Source organism: Leucoraja erinacea, chromosome 9, assembly GCF_028641065.1.
Source record: "Leucoraja erinacea ecotype New England chromosome 9, Leri_hhj_1, whole genome shotgun sequence".
Taxonomy (NCBI): domain Eukaryota; kingdom Metazoa; phylum Chordata; class Chondrichthyes; order Rajiformes; family Rajidae; genus Leucoraja; species Leucoraja erinaceus.
The window spans coordinates 41,406,101-41,432,841 of NC_073385.1; the positions used below are offsets into that span (position 1 = coordinate 41,406,101).

At 43.2% G+C, this 26,741-nt stretch overlaps 1 protein-coding gene across 3 annotated transcripts; it reads right to left on the reverse strand.

Moving 5' to 3' along the window:
- Positions 1–1,150: 1,150 nt before the first annotated feature.
- Positions 1,151–26,643, reverse strand: nubpl (nucleotide binding protein-like). Of its 3 annotated transcripts, XM_055640646.1 has the most exons (11): positions 26,364–26,640; positions 18,286–18,433; positions 17,747–17,781; positions 17,023–17,107; positions 15,311–15,350; positions 15,096–15,186; positions 8,571–8,664; positions 5,996–6,081; positions 3,871–3,991; positions 3,148–3,230; positions 1,151–2,308 (listed from the first exon to the last, which is right to left on the reverse strand). In XM_055640646.1, exons 1-11 carry the CDS (start codon positions 26,439–26,441, stop codon positions 2,246–2,248), a joined length of 924 nt encoding a protein of 307 aa, XP_055496621.1. In that variant the 5' UTR covers positions 26,442–26,640; the 3' UTR covers positions 1,151–2,245. The 3 variants fall into 3 exon arrangements, with proteins under 3 accessions (XP_055496621.1, XP_055496622.1, XP_055496623.1); XM_055640647.1 differs by lacking the exons at positions 5,996–6,081; positions 8,571–8,664 and having other exon boundaries at positions 26,364–26,643; XM_055640648.1 differs by lacking the exons at positions 15,311–15,350; positions 18,286–18,433; positions 26,364–26,640 and having other exon boundaries at positions 17,747–17,777.
- Positions 26,644–26,741: the final 98 nt, after the last annotated feature.

Consider the following 26,741-nt stretch of genomic DNA (forward strand, 5'->3'; position numbering starts at 1 on the left):
TCCTCACCAATGCCTATACAACCAAACATAATATTTATTGTTCAAGAAGGAACTGCAGATGCTGGAGAATCGAAGGTTACACAAAAAAGCTGGAGAAACTCAGCGGGTGCAGCAGCATCTATGGAGCGAAGGAAATAGGCAACGTTTCGGGCCGAAACCCTTCTTCAGACTGATCGGGGGCGGGGATGGGCGGGGACAAGAAAGGAAAAAGGAGGAGGAGCCCGAAGGCTGGGGGATGGGAGGAGACAGCAGGGGGACTGAGGAAGGGGAGGAGACAGCAAGGACTAACAAAATTGGGAGAATTCGATGTTCATGCCTCCAGGATGCAGACTCCCCAAACGGAATATGAGGTGCTGTTCCTCCAATTTCCGGTGCTGCTCGCTGTGGCCATGGAGGAGACCCAGGACAGAGAGGTCGGAGATGGAGTGGGAGGGGGAGTTGAAGTGCTGAGCCACCGGGAGGTCAGCTTGGTTATTGCGGACCGAGCGGAGGTGTTCGGCGAAACGATCGCCCAACCTTTGCTTGGTCTCACTGATATAGATCTGCTGACATCTGGAGCAGCGGACGCAATAGATGAGGTTGGAAGAGATGCAGGTAAACCTCTGTCGCACCTGGAACGATTGCTTGGGTCCTTGAACGAAGTCGAGGGGGGAGGTAAAGGGACAAGTGTTGCATCTCTTGCGGTTGCAAGGGAAAGTGCCCAGGGAGGGGGTGGTACGAGAGGGAAGGGAAGAATTGACAAGGGAGTTATGGAGGGAGCGGTCTTTGCGGAAGGCAGATATGGGGGGAGATGGGAAGATGTGGCGAGTGGTGGGGTCACGTTGGAGGTGGCGAAACTGACGGAGGATTACTTTTTGTATGTGACGGCTGGTGGGGTGAATGGTGAGGACTAGGGGGACTCGGCCCTTGTTGCGAGTGGGGGGATGGGGAGAGAGAGCAGTGTTGCGGGGTATGGAAGAGACCCTGGTGCGAGCCTCATTTATGGTGGAGGAGGGGAACCCCCCGTTCCCTGAATAATGAGGACATTATTATATTTATATTTTCAACATAAATACATAATATTTTAACATAATATTTTAACATAATATTTTAACATAAATACATAATATTTATTGTATTAATTGTCCATAGATTCTCACAATCCAATAACTGAATCTTCAAATTCTTTATATATTCTACGATTTAAAAGCATTGCAGATCCATCTTCATTTTAATATAAATTATTTTATGTGGCCACTATTTAACAATTTGTTCATTTCTACCGAATATTTTAATACAGACATGATCAAATCCACAAAATAATCGCCTAAAATTCTGAAACTGTATGACAAGAAACAATGACAAATCATTTCTGGAATTTTGTGTACATGCAATACCAAATGCTTCTTTTAAAAATCCTATGAAATATATAAGAAGTTAAACATCATAGCTCTCTGATGGAAGGCAAAGCTGGAATTAAGAATTTTATTTTTGTACGAATACACTATATTGGTGTGAGGTATATGTTTTGTCTTGTGCCGGTATCAACAGCTAAATGACTTCCTGTAATGTCTAGTACATGAACAATGGGGTGGTGGTGGATGGGAGTGGGGAAATATTCTGAGAAAAGCAGCAAGAATGATACCTTAAGTATAACTTACTCTTTAGAAATGGGTAATAAACGAAGCGTAAATTTCAAACGCACTCAATCATTCAATGATTCATATTTTAAGTCAGGAAATGAACATTCTATTCTGAAATTTAAATTGTGTCAAATGTCTTCAATATTAGATAATTTAGATCAAATTTGTACGGTTAAGGATATTAACAGCTTTAATAAACAATGGAATGTTAAGCTGAACGGAACAATAAAAGGACATGATTTAGTTAGCCAAGTGAACTTAAAACATTCAATCTTGTCAACTAGAGCAATAACAAGATATTTCAATCTTAATTATTTCCTTGCAGGTTTTTATTATAAAATTCCAGTTGTGATGTACATTTTATTTCTTAACATAACACAATATACATATTTAACTCTAGTCGGTAAAAGTGTTACCACATTAGAACCTGCAATTAAATCTTGATTTCAGCAAGAATCCTGATAGTTCTATGTACATCAATTAAAATGTCACAGATTTTCTGTTGGCATCATGGCTTCCGTTTTCATTAACCAATTCAAGTCTGATCCAGCAGCTGTCTTTTCAGCAAAAATTTAACCAAAAAAAAAAATTCAAACGGAGTGCAGACTGTAACATCCCACGAGTCATCTGGGAGATCCTGGTAGTTTTTTCATGACCTCGGCACTAAGTCTCAAGTAGGCATTGGCCTATGGCACAAAAGAAAAACAATTAGGATATTTGTTTTTAAAAAGACACAAAGTGCTGGAGTAACTCAGTGGATCAGGCAGCATCTTTGGAAAACATGGGCAGGTGATGTTTCAAACTGAAGAAGGGTCCCAACCCGAAAAGTCACCCATCCATGTCCTCCAGAGATGCTCCTTGACCAGTTGAGTTACTCCAGCACTGTCTTTTTTGTCTTTTGTAAACCGGCATCTGCAGTTCCATGTTTTTATATTAGGATAATTTATCTGATCATTTTAGGGAACTGTTGAGTAGTGATGCTTATTCCTTCTTGAAATGAAAAACGTAACATTTTATATAACTGCACATAGTCACAGACCATGTCTATAGTAAGTGAATACATTGATATCAGCAGCTTGGGGGCAAAGTAGTTGCTAACAAAATCATGTTACTAGTTGTAGTACAGAAACACATTTCTGCCATAAAGAAAATATTTCAAAAACTAACTTCTTCGGGCAATCATTTGTCACAGTCATCAATTAAAAACAGCATTACTTTAAGTCATGTCTGCCAATGCAATTCCCCATTGATAATTCAGGATCTATTTTTGTTTCTCCAATTGACCAGCTTTATTTTAAAAAAATCATAAATAACTTTGCAGAGAATGATGAGAATGTCACCCTAAAAAATGATCAGATCCTTGAGACAAAACCAACAAAAACAACCTCAGAACAAGATGCCAGAAGTTTAGATAAGTTATGCAATGCTAAAACATATCACAACATTATATTAAGTGTGGAGTTTCCGTTGGCACTGGTTAGGAGAAATTAGAATATTAAAATGTTTGAACCAAAATGCAACATACCTCAGGACTGTCTGGATGAGATATAACAATAGGTTGACCTTTATCAGACATTTCTCTTATATTCATATGTAGTGGAATATCACCTATGAAAAGACAAATCAGATGTTTCAACTTTCTGGTCTCATCTTTCATCATGCTGTAACATCAATCTTTAGCTTAATTTATAATCTTTAGCTTAATTTATTATTGCCACGTGTACCGAGGTACAATGAAAAGCTTTTTGACGTTTGCTATCCTGTCAGCAGAAAGACTATACATGATTACAATCAAGCCGTCCTTAGTGCACAGATACAGGATAACGGGTGCTATCTTGCACTATATTTAGTGCAAGATAAAGTCAGATTAAAGATAGTTCAAGGGTCTTCAATAAGGTAGATGGGAGGTCAGGACTCGTCTCCAGTTGGTAATAGGATGGTTCAGTTGGCCGTTAACGACTGGGGAAAAAACTGCCACTGAATCTGGAGGTATACATTTTCAAACTTCGTGCCTCTTGTCTCATGGGAGGGGAGAGAAGAGGGAATGACCAGGGTGAGATTAGTTCTTGATTATCTGGCGGCCTTGTCAAAGATAAAAAATAAGGTTATGTTGTATAGTATACCTATAAAATCCTAACTATTTTTAAGTTATTAATTTCCCTTCTGGGATAAATAAAGCTTTATTGTATCGTAAGCACACATCGTACCACAGTCAATTTATTAAAAAATCTTTAATTCTGCTCCATACCTAGAACATCTAGTTCAAGTTTTGCTGCCAGCTCTTTTGCTCCTTCAGCCCCAAAGATGTAAGTCTCATGTTTACATTTGGGACACTGGAAGAAACTCATGTTTTGAACAATACCAAGAACCTGCAAAAAGAAAGTGGTGCTTAGTTTCAGTTTTAGAGATACAGCGCGGAAACAAGCCCTTTGGCCCACTGAGTTCATGCCGACCAGCGATCTTCGTACACTAACACTATCCCACACATTAGAAACAAATCACTTTTTTTTTTTAACCAAAACCACTCAACCTACACGTCTTTGGTGTGTGGAAGGAAACCGGAGCACATGGGGGAAAACCCACGCGGTCACGGGAAGTACGTACAAACTCCATACAGACAGCACCCGTAGTCGGGATCGAACTGGTGCTGTGCCACATTGCCACCCCTAAATGTGCTAAGTATATATGACATTGAAGTATGTTAAGACTAATTCAATTAAGGTTTTAATGCTGCTTTAAATACAGTTGCCACTTTATATTCATTTATCAAATGGGTTTTATATTAGAAACCAAAACAAATAAAATTGATCAATTGATCATTCCCAGCCATGACACACTTTAGTAATGATACAGATTATTAACCTAATAAAATGCAAACTCCACACATACACCTGCGCCCAGCATTAAATCTGGGTCTCTAATGCTTGGCCACTATGCTGGCCATCACGTTGCACAAGAGTGTTTTATTATCATATGTCCCGGATGGGACAATGAAATTCTTACTTGCTGCAGCACAACAGAGTCTGCTGAGTCTGGGGAGCTGAGGTGAGCCATGTCTCTGTGAAACAGAACAGAGCATTCCCTCAGCTCCCTTTGGTAAAGCAGCCTTGACCTCAAGTCCTCCACTTTGTTTTCTAGTGACTGTACATTGGCTGGTAGGATGGTAGGGAGAGGGGGCCAAAGTCCCCTGCGCTTCAGTCTTACTTGCAGTCCTGCCCGACGACCACGTTTCTGTACTCCATGAAGACCTCCTCGGTGTTTACAGGTACAGTAAATTCCCTCCGATTGGGAATTCCCTTACAGTGGCTACCTCCGGGAGATCGCAGTAGCGCTAATGCCTTTAAATGCGTTAGCAGCTCGTTACGTACATCTCTGGTTTTTGCAGATTCTTTTATACAGGTGAGCTCAGAAATACTATATTTGAAGATTTTCTGTCGTGCAGCTGGCAAAATGTCGCCACAGGCAGGCGCCATCTTGAAAACATGTTGGTCCAACATATTGGTACAACAAAGTTGTTTGCAAATGTCTCCATTGTAGATGAATTGTTTATATAACTGCAAGTTCACTGTTGATTTATAATGCAGTACATCTCCTTTTATATTTGATATAGCCTATTGCTGGTTGCTCTGGGTAGATTTTTAATTCTGAAATGATCAACTTTGACAAAACTTTCAATTTCAAGTTAATTTAGTGTAATTATCTCACTTTGAGCGTGGGGGCTATGGGTGAGTGGTTGAATATTGGTCTAGTAATATATATATATAAACATATTACTAAAACTCTCATCTTGTTTGTCTTGTATGTGTGTGTGTGATCCCGGAAATACGCCAAAACGGTACACGATACACAAGTTTCGTTCACATTGATGTTATATTTTACAAGTTATTCACATTTTTAACTTTACAAAACCCCAAGTTGAGAAAAATGACTTGAACACTGCAGTGGCAGTTACAGCTGTGATGTCACAATGGGATTGTAGCCCTGCCCGCAGCAAATCCCAGGACACCGAGTCCTGGCAGCAAGTACAAGTGGATTTTTTAAAATGTTTAATGAGAGAAGGTGAATAAGGGGAATTGAGCCGCCCCTGCGCAGTTGGGGCTATGGGTGAGTGCTGGAATATTGCGTTGGGGGAACGGGTGAGTGGTGGAATATTGCGTTGGGGAATGGGTTGCATTGGGGGACCAGGCCTCCTGTGGGGGCGTGGTCGAATATTGCATTGGGGGAAACGGGTTGCATTGGGGGATCAGGCCTCCCGTGTGACAGGGACTGAATGGGTCCCACTTGGTCTAGTAATACTATAATTTATTCTTGATCTCCAATCTATTTTAAATCGTGAACCTAAAGAAGACATAACTTCTATAAATTGTACTTACAGGAACATTAACTTTTTGAAACATGTTTGCTGCTCGTTCTGCATCCAATAAAGCAATGTCCTGTGGAGTAGAAACAATAACAGCCCCTAAAGGCAAGTGCAGTAAGTTCCATTAAAGTGCCATTCCCCTGGGAGCCACATGAAAACATCCTGGGAAGTGTGTAAAATGAACTTTCAATTATGAAGTTATAAATGCTACAATGCTGAAACTGTGAAATACAAAACTGTGCAAATGCAAGAAATCAGAAATAAAAGGTAATTGTAAAATTATTCAGCACATCAGGCAGCATTGTTGAAAGTAAAACATGCTTTATATTTAATAGTTGATAATCCTTTATCAGGACTGGCCAGTTCAGATACAACAAAGGGAGGTGGTTGGGTGAAATTGTGGAATTCACTGTTGCGAGCTGGAGACTTAAAACTGTCCAGTTGTACAATGAAATGCTATTCTGCCTGAAATTACACCAAGCTTTAAGACCCTCCCTCAGCCAATGTCATCATAACTTATGAATTTCTGTTGGTCCTTCCCCAAACAATTTTTTCCTTTATTTTCTCCAAAGGGCCACTCTCCCTGCAATTTAGTGTTGATTCTAACATTTCCGAGTTTACATGGCCATTTAGTTTACCCCTTGACCTGGTGACGTCTATTTCTCCATTATTGACTTACTATGTTCAGCAATGCTTATTAAATGGTGATGGAGTGTGGAAATCAGATTATCAAGTCAAATGTGATCTGTCTTTTGTTTCCTGTTCTTTTTGCAGTGCCTCAAAACCAGATCTGTGGTACTAAACAGCTGGACCACAAGGGTCTGTTGTTGTGCTATATTACTCTACGATGTTATTTAATATCTGTAGCAGTTAAAAATAGAATTTGAGGTTGTGATTTGGTAGTTTTTGCTTTCTAATAGCAAAGAATAAAATGCCACATTTAATCAGCCTTACTTTTAATACAAATTTTAGAATTTTAGAATTAGCAATGTGAAGAAAATAATTACAACAGGGCAAAAATACTAAATTATTGAGATGTAAAGCATATGCAGTCCTTATTAAAATAAATTGCATACTAATTTTCAGTCTTAATTGCTAAAAATATTCTAATTTACACATAAAATTACTTTGCAATAAGAAACATATCTGCACCGTACAATGACAATGACCTGAGGTCAAACAAAAAATGTTTTCTAGAAAGGGTACTTTAAATATTCTGTCAGTGTGCCCTTGTGTGGCTCACCTGTTACACAGAATAAACAACCCCAAAGAAAAAAAACATTCACGTCAAGAGTTCAAGTTATCAGCATGATTACTTTGATATACCATTAATAGGTTTGCATTATGCATAAAAGCGTGCCCAACGTCGCCCTCATCCTGATGACCACCTTTGTGTGTGGCTGCATCAGGCGGAGTGTAGAGCCAAGACACGTGGGCACTAAGTGTCACTACCTGCTGAGGTTCTACCTATCCCCGGTGTTGCGAAGGATGGGCCTGGCGCAGATGCCACGCAATGTGCCAGTCAGCTGGACATTGCCGCCCCATCTGTCGTCTGTGGAAAGGTTCTTCCGGACCAACACCTTTGACCACAAGTCCATCGGGCAGTGGTCAGCACGGAATGTCCTACAGGCACTGCAGGGAAAGGACTCGATGGATCCAGTGGCGTGGTTCCCAGAGCAGACTGCCCAGCTTGTCTGGCAAAATGCCTCATCGCCAGAACTGACCAACAAGTACCAAGACCTGGCTTGGCTGGTGGTGAGGGGAGCCCTCTCAGTTAGATCCTTCCTGTACCGTCAGAACCTCACTACCAGCTCACGCTGCCCCCGGGACGGTTGCGGTGGAGAGGAGACGGTTGCCCACCTCTTTGCAGAGTGTGGGTTTGCAAAAAGAGTCTGGAGAGGTATGCAAGGGTCCCTGGAACGATTTATCCCGAACAGCTCCGTCACAGAGGACTCTGTGATTTACGGACTGTTCCCAGGGACACATTCAGAGACTGACATCGAGTGCTGCTGGAGGGTCATCAACTCGGTGAAAGACGCTCTTTGGTCTGCGCGAGCGTTGTTCACCACCCAGCGGAGCGAGATGTCCGTCAGGGAATGTTGCCGACTGGCCCACTGCAGACTGCAGGAGTACGTGCTGAAGCTTGGTGCAGCCAACGCCAAGGCTCAGTGGGGGAGGGCCACAGTCTAGGGTCCTTCCGCTGCTGGACATAGGGGGCACGGTATGGTGGAGACGCCCCCCAAATTAAATTAAGGGAAGGTATCCCACGCCAGGGGGCCACATGAGTGGCACGGGTGAGGGACATTTTTTGTGGAAATGAAAATGTCAGATGGAATTTTCGCACTGTGTAAACATTGTATATATTTATTACTTGGACAGGGGCCACAGAGTGGCACGGGTGGGGGACTGTTTGGTTAAATTTGACAAATGTAAAAAAATTGTACTGGAAAAATTTGTAGTCTCCGAAAATGTCGGATGAATTTTGTTTGTTTGAATGGTTCAGGAATTGTATATATTTATCAATTGAATAAAGTCTATTTTGAAATTTAAAAAAATTAATAGGTTTGCATTACAAAGACATGACTTACCTGAAATAGGTATGTTCTGAGAGATAGAAAGTTGCACATCCCCTGTACCTGGTGGCATATCTATGACAAGGTAGTCCAACTGACCCCACTCAACCTACAATATAGAAAATAACTATAACAAGGCAGTCTGAGAATTTGTTTTAAGATTTTAGAGATATAGTGTGGAAACAGGCTCTTCAGTCCACCAAGACCGGACCAACCAGTGATCACCCCATACACTAGCACAATCCTACATTACTAGGAACAATATACTATTTCCAGAAGTCAATTCACTTACAAACCCGCACGTCTTTGGAGTGTGGGAGGAAACAGGAGCACCTGGAGAAAACCCAAGGAGTCACCCGTAGTCAGTATCAAACCCGGGTCACTGGTGCTGTGAGGCAGCAACTCTACCGTTGCGCTACTGTGCCACCCTACAACTGATAAATGTTTGATTTCTGAAAATGCAAATGAAATCAATAACATGTCTGCAAATAGTAACTAATGCAAACTAATGCAAATTGAAAATTTATGGTCTAGAGAAAACAAGTAAACAAACAAATGAATAAGTAAATAAAAACAATTACAAAATCTGTTCAAAGGCATTGAGAGTAAGGAGAAATCAGTAACTCAAAGATCATGTGAATATCTATGTTTGCAACTTAAGAGCAAATTTGAAAACAGTGAATGAGAGGTCTTGTGCGATTTTTCTAACAAGCCATTTTGCCAATTCGCAAGAACTCGGAGCTATTTTGAATCATAAACTCCTGATCTTGTATTATTTGATTCAGCACACAAGACGGAAAATTAAATTTTTACAACCATTCCAATAAATGTGAAAGAGCTGCTGTACCACAAGATTGGCGTCTGCACAGGGAATATGTCCATCCTTATTATATGGAAGCAAGGTCAAAGCTGCTTGGTGGTTGGGTAGCATTTTTGTTGTCCAGAAGAGGACAAACGGGTTAATTAAGAGGGAGAGAGCATGAATTAAAACTTGTGGGGAATATAAAAACTGACTCTAAAAGCTTCTTTAGATATGGAAAAAGGAAAAGATTAGTGAAGACAAATATAGGTCCCTTACAATCAGACATATTAAATTATAATGGAAAACAAGGAAATGGCAGGACAGTTAAACAAGTACTTTGTTTGTGTCTTCCTTAATGAAGACAGAACCAATCTCCCAGAAATGCTAGCGGACCAAGGATCTAGTGGGGTGGGGGGAAGGGGGGAACTGAAGGGAATCTACATTAGAGGTAATCTGTTGGGACTGAAGGCAGATAAATCCCCAGGTCCTGATAGTCTGCATCCCAGAGTATTCAAGGAGGTGGCCCAAGAAATTGTGGATGCATTGGTGATCATTTTCTAATGTTCCCTCGACTCTTAATCAGTCCCTGTGGACTGCCGGGTAGCCAATGTAACCCAACTTTTTAAGAAAGGAGGGAGAGAGAAAACTTGGAATGAAAGACCAGTTAGCCTTACATCGGTAGTGGGGAAGATGCTCGAGTCGATTGTTAAAGATGTTATTTATATAAAGTTGTTTATAAAAATAACTTTAAATGCAAGCAGTGCGCTGTATCATCCTCATTCTCCAGCTTCGAAGTTACTTTATTTGAGGTGGGTTGCTCTGACCCGGTGCTATGCGCTGTCATCTACCGACCCCCCAAATACAATAAGGACTTTGTGAATGACTTTTCTGATTTTCTGGCTGGGATCATGCCCAACTATGATCGTGTCCTTATGGTTGGGGATTTTAACATACATGTGTGCTGTCCTGATAAGCCGTTGGTGAAGGACTTTTTAAGCCTTATTGACTGTTTTAATTTTGTGCAGTGTGTGTCTGGTCCCACACACGAACATGGACATACACTAGACCTTGTTCTCTCTCATGGCTTGTCTGTGTTTAATTTAGAGATCTGTGACTGTGTGGTTTCTGACCATATGCCCGTATTATTTGATGTTGGTTTCTCCTGTGCTGCAGTTAAATCCGGCGCTCCTGCTCGGCGCTGTCGGACTTTTAACCCTTTTGCTGCCGGTCAGTTCTCTGCTGCTTTCGACCAGCTCTGTGCCCCCTCCGATTCCACTTCTCTTGATACGGAGGAGCTCAGTTCTTGGTTTCACTCCTGCAGAACTATACTGGACTCTGTGGCTCCATTAAAAACCTTGCAGCCTAGAACTAAACCCGAGCCCTAGTTCAGTGACGTAACTCGTACAGCTAGACGGGAGTGCCGCAAAGCTGAACGCAAGTGGAAGAAGGACAAGCTGCAGGTTTCATTTCAAATCCTAAAGGACTGCTGGCGTCATTACCAGAACACTGTTAAAGAGGCCAAAAGAGAATACCTGTCAAACATTATTGTGTCTAATCGTCACAACCCATGTGTGTTATTTAAAACCATTGACTCTGTTCTTAATGCCCCACAGCCTGTCTGTTTGGAAGCATCCTCTGAAATGTGCAATGACTTCCTGCACTTTTTCATTGACAAAGTTGTTACCATAAGGGCTCTCATTTCAGCTCCTGCCTCTGACCCCTCTGATTCTGTCCCATGCTTGGTGGTATTTGATAAGTTTGTGCCTGTGACATTGTCGCTTTTAGAGGATGTGGTTAGCCATATTAAGCCATCAGGTTCCCCTTGTGATGCTGTCCCTCCTCATCTTTTTAAAGAGGTTTTCCCCAGTATAGGGCAGTCGGTTCTTGCCATTATTAACAGCAGTCTGTGTTCTGGAGTTGTCCCCGTAAGTTTTAAACATGCAGTAGTGCAACCCCTGCTTAAGAAACCTGGCCTGGATCAAACTGTATTGGCCAATTTTAGGCCCATCTCCAAGTTGCCTTTTATCTCTAAAATCTTGGAGAAAGTTGTTTATGCTCAGTTAAAACTTTTCCTGGACGAGCATAATATTCGGGAGGTTTTCCAGTCTGGGTTTAAAACTATGCATAGCACAGAGTCAGCATTGCTAAGGGTCTTTAATGACATCCTCCTAGCTAATGATTCTGGTGATTATGTGATTCTTGTCCTGCTGGACCTATCTGCTGCCTTTGATACAGTGGATCATGATATTTTAGTATTTAAGAGGGAACTGCAGATGCTGGAGAATCGAAGGTTACACAAAAAAGCTGGAGAAACTCAGCGGGTGCAGCAGCATCTATGGAGCAGGGGAAGTGTCTCCAGGGGAGCAGGGGAGCGTCTGAAGAAGGGTTTCGGCCCGAAACGTTGCCTATTTCCTTCGCTCCATAGATGCTGCTGCACCCGCTGAGTTTCTCCAGCTTTTTTGTGTAACCATGATATTTTAGTATCTCGGTTACAGCACCTAGTGGGCATTTGTAGTAGTGCCCTGGAATGGTTCTGTTCTTATCTGGCAGACAGAACTATGTGTGTAAGCCTGGGGTTACACAGAAAAGCTGGAGAAACTCAGCGGGTGCAGCAGCATCTATGGAGCGAAGGAAATAGGCAACGTTTCGGGCCGAAACCCTTCTTCAGACTGATCGGGGGTGGGGGTGGGTGGGGACAAGAAAGGGAAAAGGAGGAGTAGCCAGAAGGCTGGAGGGTGGGAGGAGACAGCAGGGAAGCTGAGGAAGGGGAGGAGACAGCAAGGACTAACAAAATTGGGAGAATTCGATGTTCATGCCCCTGTGCAGACTCCCCAAACGGAATATGAGGTGCTGTTCCTCCTCCGGTGCTGCTCGCTGTGGCCATGGAGGAGACCCAGGACAGAGAGGTCGGACTGAGCCACCGGGAGGTCAGCTTGGTTATTGTGGACCGAGCGGAGGTGTTCGGCGAAACGATCGCCCAACCTCCGCTTGGTCTCACCGATATAGATCTGCTGGCATCTAGAGCAGCGGACGCAATAGATGAGGTTGGAAGAGATGCAGGTAAACCTCTGTCGCACCTGGAACGATTGTTGGGACGGAGATGGGGGGGGAGGTAAAGGGACAAGTGTTGCATCTCTTGCGGCCGCAAGGGAAAGTGCCCGGGGAGGGGGTGGACCGAGAGGGAAGGGAAGAATTGACAAGGGAGTTATGGAGGGAGCGGTCTTTGCGGAAGGCAGATATGGGGGGAGATGGGAAGATGTGGCGAGTAGTGGGGTCACGTTGGAGGTGGCGAAACTGACGGAGGATTATTTTTTGTATGTGACGGCTGGTGGGGTGAAAGGTGAGGACTAGGGGGACTCGGCCCTTGTTGCGAGTGCGGGGATGGGCAGAGAGAGCAGTGTTGCGGGGTATGGAAGAGACCCTGGTGCGAGCCTCATTTATGGTGGAGGAGGGGAACCCCCGTTCCCTGAATAGTGAGGACATTTCAGATGTCCTGGTGTGGAACGCCTCATCCGTGGAGCAGATGCGGCGTAGACGGAGGAATTGGGAGTAGGGGATGGAGTCCTTACAGGAAGCAGGGTGGGAAGAAGTGTAGTCCAGATAGCCATGGGAGTCAGTGGGTTTATAGTGTATGTCGGTTAGAAGTCTATCACCTGCAATGGAGATAGTGAGGTCAAGGAATGGTAGGGAAGTGTCTTGATGACATTAAATTCTGGATGGCCCTAAACTTTTTAAATTTTAATGAAAAGAAAACAGAAGTGATAGTGTTTGGTCCCAATGGCTCCCGTGAATCTCCCCCTGTTGACTTGGGTCCCTTGGCACTGTATGTGAAGCCAACAGTTTTAAACCTGGGTTTTAAGATGGACAGTGATTTTACATTAGATCGTCAAATAGGCGCGGTAGTTAAGTCCAGCTTCTTTCATTTAAGGCAGCTGGCAAAGGTGAAGCCCATTCTTGAATGACAGCATTTTGAAACAGTAATCCATGCCTTCATCACGTCTCGGCTGGATTACTGTAACGCACTTTATTTTGGAGTTAGTCAATCTTCCCTTGCACGTCTCCAGTTGGTTCAGAATGCTGCTGCTCGTCTTTTAACTGGCCTCCCTCCACTGGCTGCCTGTGTACTTTAGAGTTCATTTTAAGATTATTTTATTTGTTTTTAAATCTTTAAATGGTCTCGCCCCGCCTTACCTCTCAGAGCTGCTTCATCCCTACGCTCCTGCTCGGTGCCTCAGGTCAGCTGATCAACTGCTCCTGGAGGTACCGAGGTCTAAGCGGAAGCTCAGAGGGGATAGAGCCTTCTCTGTTGCTGCTCCGACATTATGGAACACTCTACCTTTGCACATTAGACAGGCCCCTTCACTGTCCATTTTCAAAACTAGTCTTAAAACCCTTTTCTATTCCTTGGCTTTCGACCCTGCATGAGACTTTGCTCCTGTTTTAGTGTTTCTATTGTTTTTTTATTGTTTTTACTGTCTTTTAATGTTTTTATTTTGTTTTATGTTTATGATTAGTCATGTACAGCACTTTGTTGCAACAGTGGTTGTTTTTAAAGTGCTCTATAAATAAAGTTCAGTTCAGTTATAGCAGCGCATTTGGAAAGCAGTGACAGGATCAGTCAAAGTCAGCATGGATTTATGATGGGGAGGAAATCATGCTCGACTAATCTTCTGGAATCTTCAGGCAGTGAACAGTGGGGTGCCACAAGGCTCGGTGCTGGGACCCCAATTATTTACAATATATATTAACCATTTAGACGAGGGAATTAAATGTGAAATCTCCAAGTTTGCGAATTACACAAAGCTGAGTGGCACTATGAGCTGCGATGAGGATGCTATGAGGTTGCAGGGTGACTTGGATAGGTTGGAGGAGTGGGCAGATGCATGGCAGATGCAGTATAATGTGGATAAATGTGAGGTTATCCACTTTGGTGGCAAGAACAGGAAGACAGATTATTATCTGAATGGTATCAGATTAGGAAAATGGAGGTGCAACGAGACCTGGTGTGCTTATACATCAGTCACTGAAAGTAAGCATGCAGGTACAACAGGCTGTGAAGAAAGCTAATGGCATGTTGGCCTTCATTGCGAGAGGATTTGAGTTTAGGAGCAGGGAGGCCCTACTGCAGTTGTACAGGGCCCGGTGAGACCGCACCTGGAGTATTATGTGCAATTTTAGTCACCTAATTTAAGGAAGGACATTATTGCTATAGAGGGAGTGCAGCGTAGGTTCACCATGTTAATTCCCAGGATGGCAGGACTGACTTATGATGAAAGAATGGGTCAAATGGGCTTGAATTCGCTGGAATTTAGAAGGATGAGAGGATCTCTCGTAGAAACATAAAATTCTTAAAGAATTGGACTAGCTAGATGGAGGAAATATTTTCCCGATATTAGGGAAGTCCAGAACCAGGGATCACAGTTGAAGAATAAGGGGTTAATTCCAGACTGAGATGAGGAAAAACTTCTTCACCCAGATCGTTGTGAATCTGTGGAATTTCCTCCCACAGAATGCAGTGGAGGCCAATTCACTGGATGTTTTCAAGAGAGTTAGATTTAGCTCTTAGGGCTAAAGGTATCAAGGGATATGGGGAAAAAGCAGGAACGGGGTATTGATTTTAGATGATCAGCCATGATCATATTGAATGGTGGCGCTGGCTCGAGTGGCTGAATGGCCTACTCCTGCACTTATTTTTCTATGTTTCTATTTTAATATGTTAAAAAAAAATTGTTTCTCACTTGTCTCAACAGCTTTTCTATTGCTGACATCACCATGAGGCCACGCCAAACAATTGGTGCCGTTTCCTCTACCAGAAATCCCATCGACATGCTGCCAAGAGAAGACGAGCATAAATTCAAAATGTATTTAATAGCACTCATAGAAAATGTATTTTACTTGGAAAGAATACACTCCTACAAGGAAGATGGGATAACATTGATTGGAAAATGCTTACCAATTAATTCCATAATTTACCAAAGGTATCATCAAGTTGCCTTTTAAAGGAAAAGGTACAATGATTATGTTATATGCAGAATATTAATCGTAAACCACATCTATAACCCTACCCACAAAGTGCAAACGTGTGTTCACAGCAATCTCAATACATTATGCAAGGGAGAAGTGAACACATATTTGCCAAGCACAAAGGCCTTGGGGCAGGGTGTCCATGTCAAGGTGCTCCAAATTCAAGTAAACACACAGCATAAACTTCAAGACAGAAAGTGCTGGAGTAACTCGGAGGATCAGGCAGCATCTCCGGAGAACATGGATAGGTGATGTTTTGGGTCGAAACCCTTCTTCAGACCGATTGTGGTGGCAAAGGAGGGTACGTGGGGGGAAGAAAGCTGAAAGAGAGGAGGGGCAGGATAGCAAGTGAAATGTTGGGGGGGGGGTGGGGGGGGGGGGGGGGGGGGGGGGGGGGGGGGTTGGTCGACAGATGTTTGGACAAAACCAAAAGATGAAAATGTATGAGACAAATAAAAGAATTGTGAATTTAGGTGGAGGAGAGAAGAAATGGGTGTGTATCCAGGTGGGGAAAAGGGAAGATTTTAATTTAGGAGTTACTTTAGGATGTTTGACTTGGAAGAACCCATCATACTCCTGGGATGTGAAGGAAGGGATTTATGACATAATCAAAAGTTATTTGCCAGAGACAACACGTAATCTGTCCTATTCTTATGCTGTATATGTCAGGTCCGCTTAAGGTTCTCCTCCATAGGGATGCTGAGTGATACTGACCACTGGGATGCCACCACTGACATGACACCGTATCTCCAGAATTCAGCTTTCTTGGTCATTTTTAAACAAAGTGATCATAAGGTCTTGAAAATAATGGACCCAGATGGACACAAATTAAACTATCAATGAACATCTTATTGTTATGTAACTACCTTTCATGCTAATGACAGCCGGTCATTAAGGGCGGCATGGTGGAGCAGCGAAAGAGTTGCTGACACAGAGCCAGAGACTCGGTTTGATCTTGATTAAGGGTGCTGTGTGTATGGAGTTTGTACGATCTCGCCATGATCTGCGGATTTTCGCTGGGTGCCCCAGTTTCCTCCCACACTTCAAAGATGTACAGGTATGTAGGTTAATTGGCTTAGTAAAATTGTAAATTGCCCCGAGTGTGTGTTGGATAGTGTTAGTGTTCGGGGATCGATGGCGGACTTGGTGTGCCGAATGGCCTGTTTCCATGCTGTATCTCTAAACTAAACTAATTACCTGGTAGCAACTTCATTGCTCAGATTTTCCAGAGATATTTCTTCTTTATGGGGTACCACTGTGCTGCCATATATTGTGACTGTCACTTATTGGAAAGGATGCAACCAGCTAATGACATCAGCATGGTGCATCCTAAAACATATATAAAGTCAGGATTAATGTAGGATTAGAAATAAAAAACACCAGAAAACAATTTGGGTATTATTTGTATAATATTTTGATGTTTTGTTACTTCCTTTCTAGAGGGTTCATTATTAAAGTTTTCCTGATATATTTATTTTCCTGATTAATTCCTACTTTCACAGAAATAAAAAGAAAACCAAAACATTGAGTTTGGTTTTGCTAGGGTTCTTATCCTTTTTAATGACATTGTTTTTTGATGTTCATTCCATCGTATAGTATGTACAGTATGTAGAATGTTTAAGTTGATGTTAAGAAACTTACTGTCTGTTAAAGCTGGGGTTCCTTTCAAGTTCATCATGCGTGGGATAGAAGGACCATGCACATCTGCATCCAGCAGCCCCACATGCTTAAGAGATCAAAAACATACTGAATTGGTCAACATTCTTGGATATATTCAACTCTAATGCCAATGCAACCAAGGGCAGTTTTGAAAAAAAATTGTTAATTCCTCAAAAGGTACAATTAATTATGGAATACAACACTCCTATCAGTAATACCAAGAATGCCCTTTATTCTCATGGAGTCATGCACAAATATATGCATCTCCTTATTTTAGATATTTACTTTTTCCTGAATGTTTCTATTTTTAAGGTTTGTAATGGTTTTGTTTAACCTTTTTCTGATGTGGCACATAGGCATCGGGCTGTTATATACCCCAACTTCATGGACAATGGTCCTCATTCACTTAGCAATATGCTTCTATGGTCAAACTTGTACAGGTGCAAATCAGGCAAAAAACGTTTATTTCTGTCTGGCAATGTGGTCATGAACCCTGGAAGTTGCAATTCGACAGTCCTCAATAACAGCCCATTCTCACGTTCCACATTATGTTTGAAAATGACAGGGTTTACCAGTCATGTAAATACATTTTGCTGTAAAAAAATTGTTTTTAAATACAAGTTACAGTCTGGTGGCAATTTCCACACAAATATTTCACCTTACAATGCTTCAACAAAATTGTATATTTAAAGGAAAATCCACCTACCGCTTCATAGGCTGCTAATCCCAGAGCCAAATTCACTGAAATTCAGATAGACACATATGTTAGATTTTTATAAGATAGTTATATGTCAGAATTTCAAATAAACACAATGAGCATTATCCCCAACTCCACACTCCCTTTCTGCTTCCCACTTCAGACAAAAAGAAAAATCTTACGGCCAATAAACCTCAAGTGCCTCTTTACTATTTTATTTTGCCCGTTTTACAAGTGATGACAGAATCAGAGCAGTGTGAATATGTAAGAAGAAGAAACCTGACAAAGACTATGCTACAATTCATGTTTCATATCTGGAATAAATAAATCACAGTTCTATTTACCCTCAATTCTGTGAGCTTCAGAATTGTGGCAGATTTCTGTTAAGTTATTAAAAGTCTGTTCATCAAACCAATAGAAACACCGATTCTATTTATGCCGACTGCTTTATATTGTAATCTACAGCAGGAAGAATACTATCCCCTTCAAAATTATGTAATTCATAAACTTTAGACTAAAAAGTAGTTAGCATTCAGTAAACATTATACCTGCAGTGGTTGATTTTCCAACGCCTCCTTTCCCTGAAGCTACAACAATAACTTGTTTTACTCCAGGAATTGCTTTTTGCTTTGGGACTCCCCGAGCCATCAATCGTTTTTGTCTCTCTTGTACTGATTCAGGAGTAGAGCCTGAAGACTGAAAACAATATAAACACAAATAAGAGCATGCTGAAACAAAAGCTAAATTCAGGAATCCTGGAAATCTGACAAAAAGCAGAAAATGCCGGAAATACTCAGCAGGTTATGCAGCATTTGTGGAGGAATAACAATAACTTTTCATCGGAACTGGGTAAGCTCTACTGAAGTCATGTTTTACCTGGCACGTCAAATTGTTTCAGATATTTTCTGACCTACTCTCGCTGAACGTACATCATACAGAAGCCACAGACAATGCTTAATCTAGAATGCATTGCATGGCAGTGTGTAATGACCAGTCGTTTGATGTGTGAAAAAACATCAGCTGTGGGAATTCAGCAGGTCAGGCAGCATCTCTGGAGGATATGGATACATGCCATTTTGTGTCGTAACTCTTCTTCAGCTAATTCTAGTAGGGATAAAAAAGCCTGACGAATGAAGGGTGGATACAGTTCACAGGTTATAAGAGTAGAATTAGGCCATGCGGCCCATCGGGTCTACTCTGCCATTCAATCATGGCTGATCTCTGCCTCCTAATCCAATTTTCTTGCCTTCTCCCCATAACCCTTGACACCTGTTTTAATCAAGAATTTATCTATCTCTGTCTTAAAAATATCCACTGACGGCCTCCACAGCCCTCTATGGCAATGATCCACAGATTAACTAGCCTCTGACTAAAGAAATTCCTCCCTACGTCTTTTCTAAGAGGCTATGACCTCTGGTCCCAGACGATCCCACCAGTAGAAACATCATTTCCACATCCATTCTATCTATAGTGCCCTCCATAATGTTTGGAACAAAGACCCATCTAAAAACCCATTTATTTGCCTCTGTACTGAATTTCATCTGCCACTTCTCTGCCCACTCTCCTAACGTGTCCAAGTCCTTCTGCAGTGGCACTGCCTGCCCCTCCACCTATCTTAGCATCATCTGCAAACTTGGCCACATCCCCTTATCCAAATCATTAATATACAACGTGAAGAGAAGCGGTCCCATCACTGACCCTGGCGGAATTCCACTAGTCACTGGGAACCTGAAAAGGCGCCTTTTATTGCAACTCTTTGCCTTCTGCCATCCATCCATCCAGCCAACCCGCTATCCATGCTAGTATTTTTCCTTAAATACCATAAGCAAGTTTGGTATTCCAAAAAACGCAAGGAATCATGGGATTTGTCAAAGGTAATTTGTGATAAAGAAAAAGCGAACGGTGTATAAATTGTTAACTATGCCATCAATGAATTAATCTAGAATTTTGTCAACTCTATAGCTTCCTTTCTTGTTCTGCTGTTCACACACTACTTAGTCGCAGTTCCAGTTCAGTTCATTAATCTGCAATTATGAGATATTCAAATGTCAAAGAATTTATTATTTTAATTTAATCCTTAATGTGTTTGTTACTGGAATAAGAAAATATTACTTGTGTTTAAAACATTTTCTTATCATTCATAATTTATGTGTAAAAATATATTTAATCTGAGGAACGGGGGTGCCAGATAGCGGGAGAGTGGGATGTAACAGCGAGAGAGAGGGGGCAGATGCGTGTGGGAGACGATGAGAGACTGGACCAGCAGACATTCTCGGCAGCTGAGCTGCTGCATGTGTACAGACCCGCGTTTCATCCATAGTCAGGATCAAACCTGGGTCTCCGGTGCTGCAAGCGCAGTTGAATTGCTACTGGACTGTCCCCTCCCGAGTGTCCCATCCCTGTCCGGAGATGTCCAGGGTGACCCTGGACTGACGGGACACCGGCCCGGAGCAGTAGCGGCCCCAGGCTTACAGCCAAGAAGCGCTGACTCCAGCTCAACTCTACTCCAACTCCCGAGGAACCCGTTCCCCGACGGGTGGGGGACCGTCAGCTGCACCTCTCGCCTTAGCTAGTGGCTGCCGGTTAACCCCCTCGGTGCCAGCGAAAGCCGAGCACCAGTCATCAACGGGGATACACACAAAATGCTGGAGTAACTCAGTGGGACAGGCAGCATCTTTCAGGCATGATATTCACCTTCAGAAAAAAAAGTAGGGAGCATTGGCCAGGGGGTCCAGGAGGCCGGCTAGACCCCCGGCAAGGTCCAGTGGGGGTTCAGGGGGCAAGTTTCTGCATTTTCAATAAATTGAAAGTGATCCCAAGGCTTTTTGCTGGTAGTTTACATAACAGAAGCAGATTTTTTCTAATACATAACCAGTAAAATAACCCCCAAAAGATAAATATTTCATGAAATAAATGACTTCACACAGCTAAAAAAATCTTTACAAAAAATGTTACCTGAAATGTCACACAGAAAAGGTGATTGATTTACCTATGACATAAGTAACATTACCTTAACTTTAGTTTGCCTTCCTCTTTGCCTGACACTTTCTTTCTGTATTAAGCAAAACAAAAAGCGCTGCAGGAACTCAGGAAGCGAGTCAGGAAGCATCTCTGGATGGAATGGACAGGTGGCATTTCAGATTATGATCCTATAGCAGACCAATTGTCCATTCCCTCCACAGATGCTGCCTGAAAGTCAATGGAGACACAAAAAACTACAGTTGCTGGAATTTTGAGTTGCTGGAGGAACTCAGCAGGTTGACTCAGTTCAGAACTGACAATAAAGCAAACCTGCAGAATTCCTCCAGCACTTTGTGTTTTGCTCAAGATTCCAAAATCGGCAGTTCTTTGTCTCTCCATTGCACCACTGTCGTTGATCATAAGTACTTTGGTTTTTGTACCATGATCTAGCTTACTTAGAATAACCAATAATTTACTGCTTCTCCTGCAGCAAGTAAAAAAAAATAATTGCAATTCTTGGCAGGGTTCCTTGGATTGCATTGCAATAAATCCATAAGCATTAAATTTCAGCCCATAGGCATTCCAACCCAAGATTTATTTACACTGCACACTGCAAGCATGGCACCATCCTCTCATCCCTAACAAAGTCAATATCAATGCGCCGTTCTGTCAGCCTTCCCCACAGCGGGTAGTCCGTTTAGTCCTTCTATGTGGCTGTAGACATCACTGGGGCCAGGAGCCATCCCTAGCCCGGCGCCATCACCCACCGTGTTCGTCTTCAACACCATCTTATCCATCTTCTTGGCGATGCGCACGATCTCCTCCAACTTTCCCATTAAGTCGTCGTTTTGTATTGTTGTTTTTGAGGGTGAGGGAGAGAGGGGATGTTGCAGAAGGAGAACGTAATGGCTGCTCATATCAGCGGAGAGAGCACAGGCTTCTCCTCGCCTCTTGTATAGGGCATTGGCAACGACAGTTGGCCGGGCGCCACCACAAGCGCTGCTGGGAGCTGTAGTCCCAACCCGCGCCCCAGATGCCCCGCCCTGCCCATCGCGCTCACCCTTCCGCACTACAACTCCCAGTGCGCCCTGCGCCGCCCAGCTCCCCAGCCGCCGTCTCTAGGTGAGAAGCCTTCACTCGCCTCAGGTCGGAGAATAATAATGATAATAATTTAAAAATCGGGTTCATTGCTAGGAAAATAATAAACAATCGGAAGAATATCGTGCCTGCATCTTTGGTAAAAAAAAGAGTAGGTAACGTTTCAGGTCGAGACCCTTCTCTAGATATGTTGCCTGACCCGCTGAGTTACTGCAAAATTTTGTGTGATGACTGGTGCTCGGCTTTTGCCGCCACTGAGGGGGTTAACCAGGGATGGGACACACAGAAGGGGACGATAGGGGTTATGCAGGAGAGGGGTGCGTGGTTCGCCACCTTATAGCCCTGTATAACCCGGGAGGGCAGCCCGAGTGAGAATGAAACTCATACACCCAGGCTGAGGGGGATTGGACCATGATTCATTGGATTGTCACTGCTGAGATTTATGTATGGACCATTGGAGAAGTAGCAAAATCAGAGACCAGGTTCGATCCTGACCACGGATGAAACGCAGGTCTGTATTCACGCAGCAGTTCAGCTCATTGTTTCCACTTTGAAGGGAATAACCAGAAATTCTGGTTGTCTTCGGAGTGGTGCAGATCTCACAATCTCACCCTCAATGTGGAAAAGACAAAGGAAATGGTGATCGATTTCAGGAGGGCTGAAAAACACCATCACACTCCGCTGCATATTGATGGAGTTGCTGTAGAGGGTCAGCAGTGTGAAGTTCTTGGGACTTCACCTGGCGGATGACCTGACCTCTACGACCAACACCACAGCAGTGATCAAAAGAGCTCAGCAGCGGCTCCACCCCCTCCGGGGACTAAGAAAAGCAGGTCTCCCTACTGTTCATCTAAGGACCTTCTACAGGGGCACCATCAGAGTATATTGACCTACGGCATCACTACCTGGTTTGGGAGCTACAAGGCTTATGAGCAAAACCAATTTAACAGGATAGTGAAGACAGCCAGCAGGATCATTGGTGCCCCACTCCCTTTCCTGTTGGAGATCTATTAGAAGCGGAGCATCAGCAGAGCCATCTCCATTATTAAGGACCCCTATCATCCATCACACCACATCTTCTCCATTCTGCCATCTGGGAAGAGGTATAGGAGCATCAGCTTCAAAACCAGCAGAATGCTACACAGCTTCTTTCCACAGGCAATAAGGCTGGTTAACGGACTGTGTCCCCTCCCCATATATCATACACCAACACATCTAACCTTGCCCATACTTTGACAGCTAGGCACCTGTCAAAGCAAAGCCACTGTTTGGTCTGAATGTTTTATTTCAGTTTTTAGGCCTATTTTAGATATGGTATAATTTTTAAAGCTATATGTATTTATTCTGTTTTTATTAACCGCACTGATGGGAACTGATTGAGAAACAATTTTTTCGTTTCATCTGTGTATGTAAGTACTCAGTTAAAATGACATTAAAGTAAATACAGTATATTGAATTTTAGGGAAATGGAATAATTTTGGGAAATTTCCACATCCAGCCCGTGAAGGGGTGTAAAGGCAATACATACAGTAGGTATGTTACAAAACCTACCTGAATCATCATTGGGAATCTGCCCACAGCCATGTCCGCGATTTTGGCGCTGTTTGGAGGGGGCGGGTTTAAAACGCGATTTTTACTAGGCTGTTCTAATCGCAGATGTTCAGCCTAGTAAATCATTAACGAAAAATCGCTGCAAGACCCGGTCGCAAAAGGTATTATTAGTTTTATAGGCCTCGATAATATAGTTATAATAGTTTTAAAATTACTCTCTCATTCCGCAACCTCTCGCAGCCGCAGGGTTTTATAAAGCAAACAATTAAAGGTATGTACCTTATTTTTACATTAAATGGGGCATATATATAACCCTGTATATCAAGTTATCTATAGCGAGTAGTTCATTTTTGGGCAGGAGTTTCGGCCCTTCGATCCCGCAGTATTTTATCTCGCCTCTTTTCTCCATACCCTTGATCCCCTTGGCCACAAGGGCCAAATCTAACTCTCTCTTACATATAGCCAATGAACTGGCCTCAACTACCCTCTGTGGCAGAGAGTTCCAGAGATTTAACACTCTCTGTGTGAAAAAAGTTCTCCTCATCTCGGTTTTAAAGGATTTCCCCCTTATCCTTAAGCTGTGACCCCTTGTCCTGGACTTCCCCAACATCGGAAACAATCTTCCTGCATCTTCCTGTCCAACCCCATTTTGCCGTTTCTATAAGATAATGTAAACTCTAGATAGTATAAACCAAATCAGTCTTTCTTCATAAGACAGTCCTGTGAATTACCTTTCTGCAATCCCTCTATGGCAACAATTAGGCTCAGATTTGAGAAAAATGTTAATCAGGTGTGGTCCTTAAGAAATGAACCTCCCTGGCTTTCTTGACTATCCAAGATCGCTTTCTTTACTGCAGCTTTTTTGTCAATGATGTACCATGACACCCAGGTCTCGTTGCATCTCCCCTTTTCCTAATCGGCCACCATTCAGATAATAGTCTACTTTCCTGTTTTTGCCACCAAAGTGGATAACCTCACATTTATCCACATTATACTGCATCTGCCAAAATTTGCCCACTCACCCAGCCTATCCAAGTCACTTTCAGTCTCCTAGCATCCTCCTCACAGCTAACACTGCCCCCCAGCTTAGTGTCATCCGCAAACTTGGAGATATTGCCTTCAATTCCCTCATCCAGATCATTAATATATATTGTAAATAGCTGGCGTCCCAGCACTGAGCCTTGCGGTACCCCACTAGACTGCCTGCCATTGTGAAAAGGACCCGTTTATCCTACTCTTATCTGATGGGTTCTCTATCCACATCAATACTGAACCCCCAGACTTTGATTTTTAAATCTCTTAAAATTGTTGTAACATTGCTACATACAGCACTCCACGTTTAGTTACATCCTCAAAGTTTATAAGAGGGCAGACTGATTTACCTTTTGGTAAATCCATGCTGACTTTGTCCAATGATTTCACCACTTTCTAAATGTGCTGCTATCCCATCTTTAATAACTGACTCTAGCAGTTTCCCCACTACCGATGTTAGGCTTTTTATATCCCGCAGTATTTTTCTCGGCATTTGAGGGCACTAATCCAGCGCGATGTGGCGTTTAAACCATAGCGTTCTATGGCAACAGCGCTTTAAATGGGTACAGCAATTGACTGTTCGGAAAAAGCTCGTAAATTATAACAATTGTGAGTCTTTGGAATAATCTTTCCTTCTCAGTGGAAGTCCTTAAGAAAGCCTATTAGTTTTTGTAATGTTTTCAGGCAGTGCTAATTTCCGGTATGAAAATGGCCAGCCTAATACTTGAGATATGAAAAGGAATTTTGGTGTCCTTATTGTTATGCTTTATCTGATGGGATAAATTGCAGACTTGATTTTTAAAATCTCAAAATTTTGTAACATTGCTACATACAGCACTGCCGGTTTAGCACTCAAAGGTTTAAACAGGGCGCTGTTAGTTTAACGCGTGGGAATTTAAACAAAGAGTTGTGGGCTGCAGCACTATGGGTTCTAAATATAGCGCTACCAGCTGCAGCGCTATGGGCTTTAAACATAGCGCTATGGCAACAGCGCTCTGGGTCACAGACTGTTCGGGAAAAAGCTCGTATAACAATGAGTCTTTGGAATTCTCCTTCTCAGTGGAAGTCGAGCCTTTAGTTATTTTTCAGGCAGTGGTAGAATTCTGGATAAGCCTAGTGGTGAAAAGGTACCAGTGGGCTGTCGGATTGCAGTTACATTGGGATTGGGATTTTATAGGGGGGGGCTCAAGGGGGGAGAGGGAGGAGGGGGGGAGAGAGAGAGAGAGAGAGAGAGGGGGGGGGAGGGGAGAGAGAGAGGGAAAGAGGGGAGGAGAGAGAGAGAGAGAGGGGAGGGGGGGAGAGTGGGAGGGAGCAGAGTCTGAAACACATGACAGCAGGTTGAAAAAACGAAGACAACGAAAGCTGCCTTGTATAACACTGTACAAGTGAGTAACAGAAGCAGGCATATACAGTGTAGTTATATAGATCTGTTTTGCCTTGTTCTTCGTTGTGTTGTTAACGTGGGATTCTATTCAATTTGGGATTCTATTCAAGGGTATTTTTTTGAGGTGTGGAAGCACTGGTTCAGCTGCCGAGAATGTTTTTCTCGAGTATCCTATGACCTGAGCATGCGTAGTCGGAATATCAAGCTCGCTTATTAAGAACTTCAGAAACTTTGGCGGCGCCAAAAATGAGGGAACCTGTGTATTGTCCGGGTGAAGTGAACTATATGCAAAAACAAAGAATTTCACTGTGACTAGGTACATAGAATATCATTGAACCGTATAACCTGGAGCTCGGAGTCATTTAACACAGGTGAGTGAAGCTCATTTAAACTTGGCAGCTCAGTTGCTGATCTGCGCTCCAGTGAACGGCAGGACACAGGTAGAAGATAGACACAAAAAGCTGGAGTAACTCAGCGGGACGGGCAGCAATTCTGGAGAGAAGAAGTTGGTGAAGTTTCGGGTCAAGACCCTTCTTCAGACACAGGTAGGTAGACCCGGCCGATAGTCAGGCCGGTGGGGCAGTGGACGGGGACACTCACCCAGAAACGCGCTGCCAAAGCCGCCAAAGCCGCGCTTGTCCCGACGCCACGGCTCCTGGCTCCGCACAGCTGCGCCATCCTCCCGCCGCCGTGGACACCCTCTCCCACCGACAGAAGATCTACACGGGCAACGACGCTTGGACTTTAACCGGGCAAAGGATGAGCGGCGTGCATCACACGTCGACCTCTTGCTTCAGCCTTGGAGCCGGGTGAACGACGCCTGTCTGAGTAAGATGGCCGCTGTGGAGCTGGGTCGCGCCTGCTCGCGCCCGCGACCTGCGCATGTGCTCGTGCCCGCGACCTGTGACGGTGCTCGTGCCCGCGACCTGCGCATGTGCTCGTGCCCGCGACCTGTGACGGTGCTCGCAGCCCGTGCCG

Excerpts from the sequence above, each read along its gene's own strand:
- nubpl (XM_055640646.1), bottom strand. The coding sequence starts at position 26,441 with ATGGCGCAGCTGTGCGGAGCCAGGAGCCGTGGCGTCGGGACAAGCGCG. Across the intron at positions 15,187-15,310 it reads GTAAATTATGGAATTAATTG|CATGTCGATGGGATTTCTGG; the intron begins GTAAGCATTTTC and ends TTCTCTTGGCAG. Across the intron at positions 3,992-5,995 it reads TTCAAAAAGTTAATGTTCCT|GTTCTTGGTATTGTTCAAAA; the intron begins GTAAGTACAATT and ends TTCTTTTTGCAG.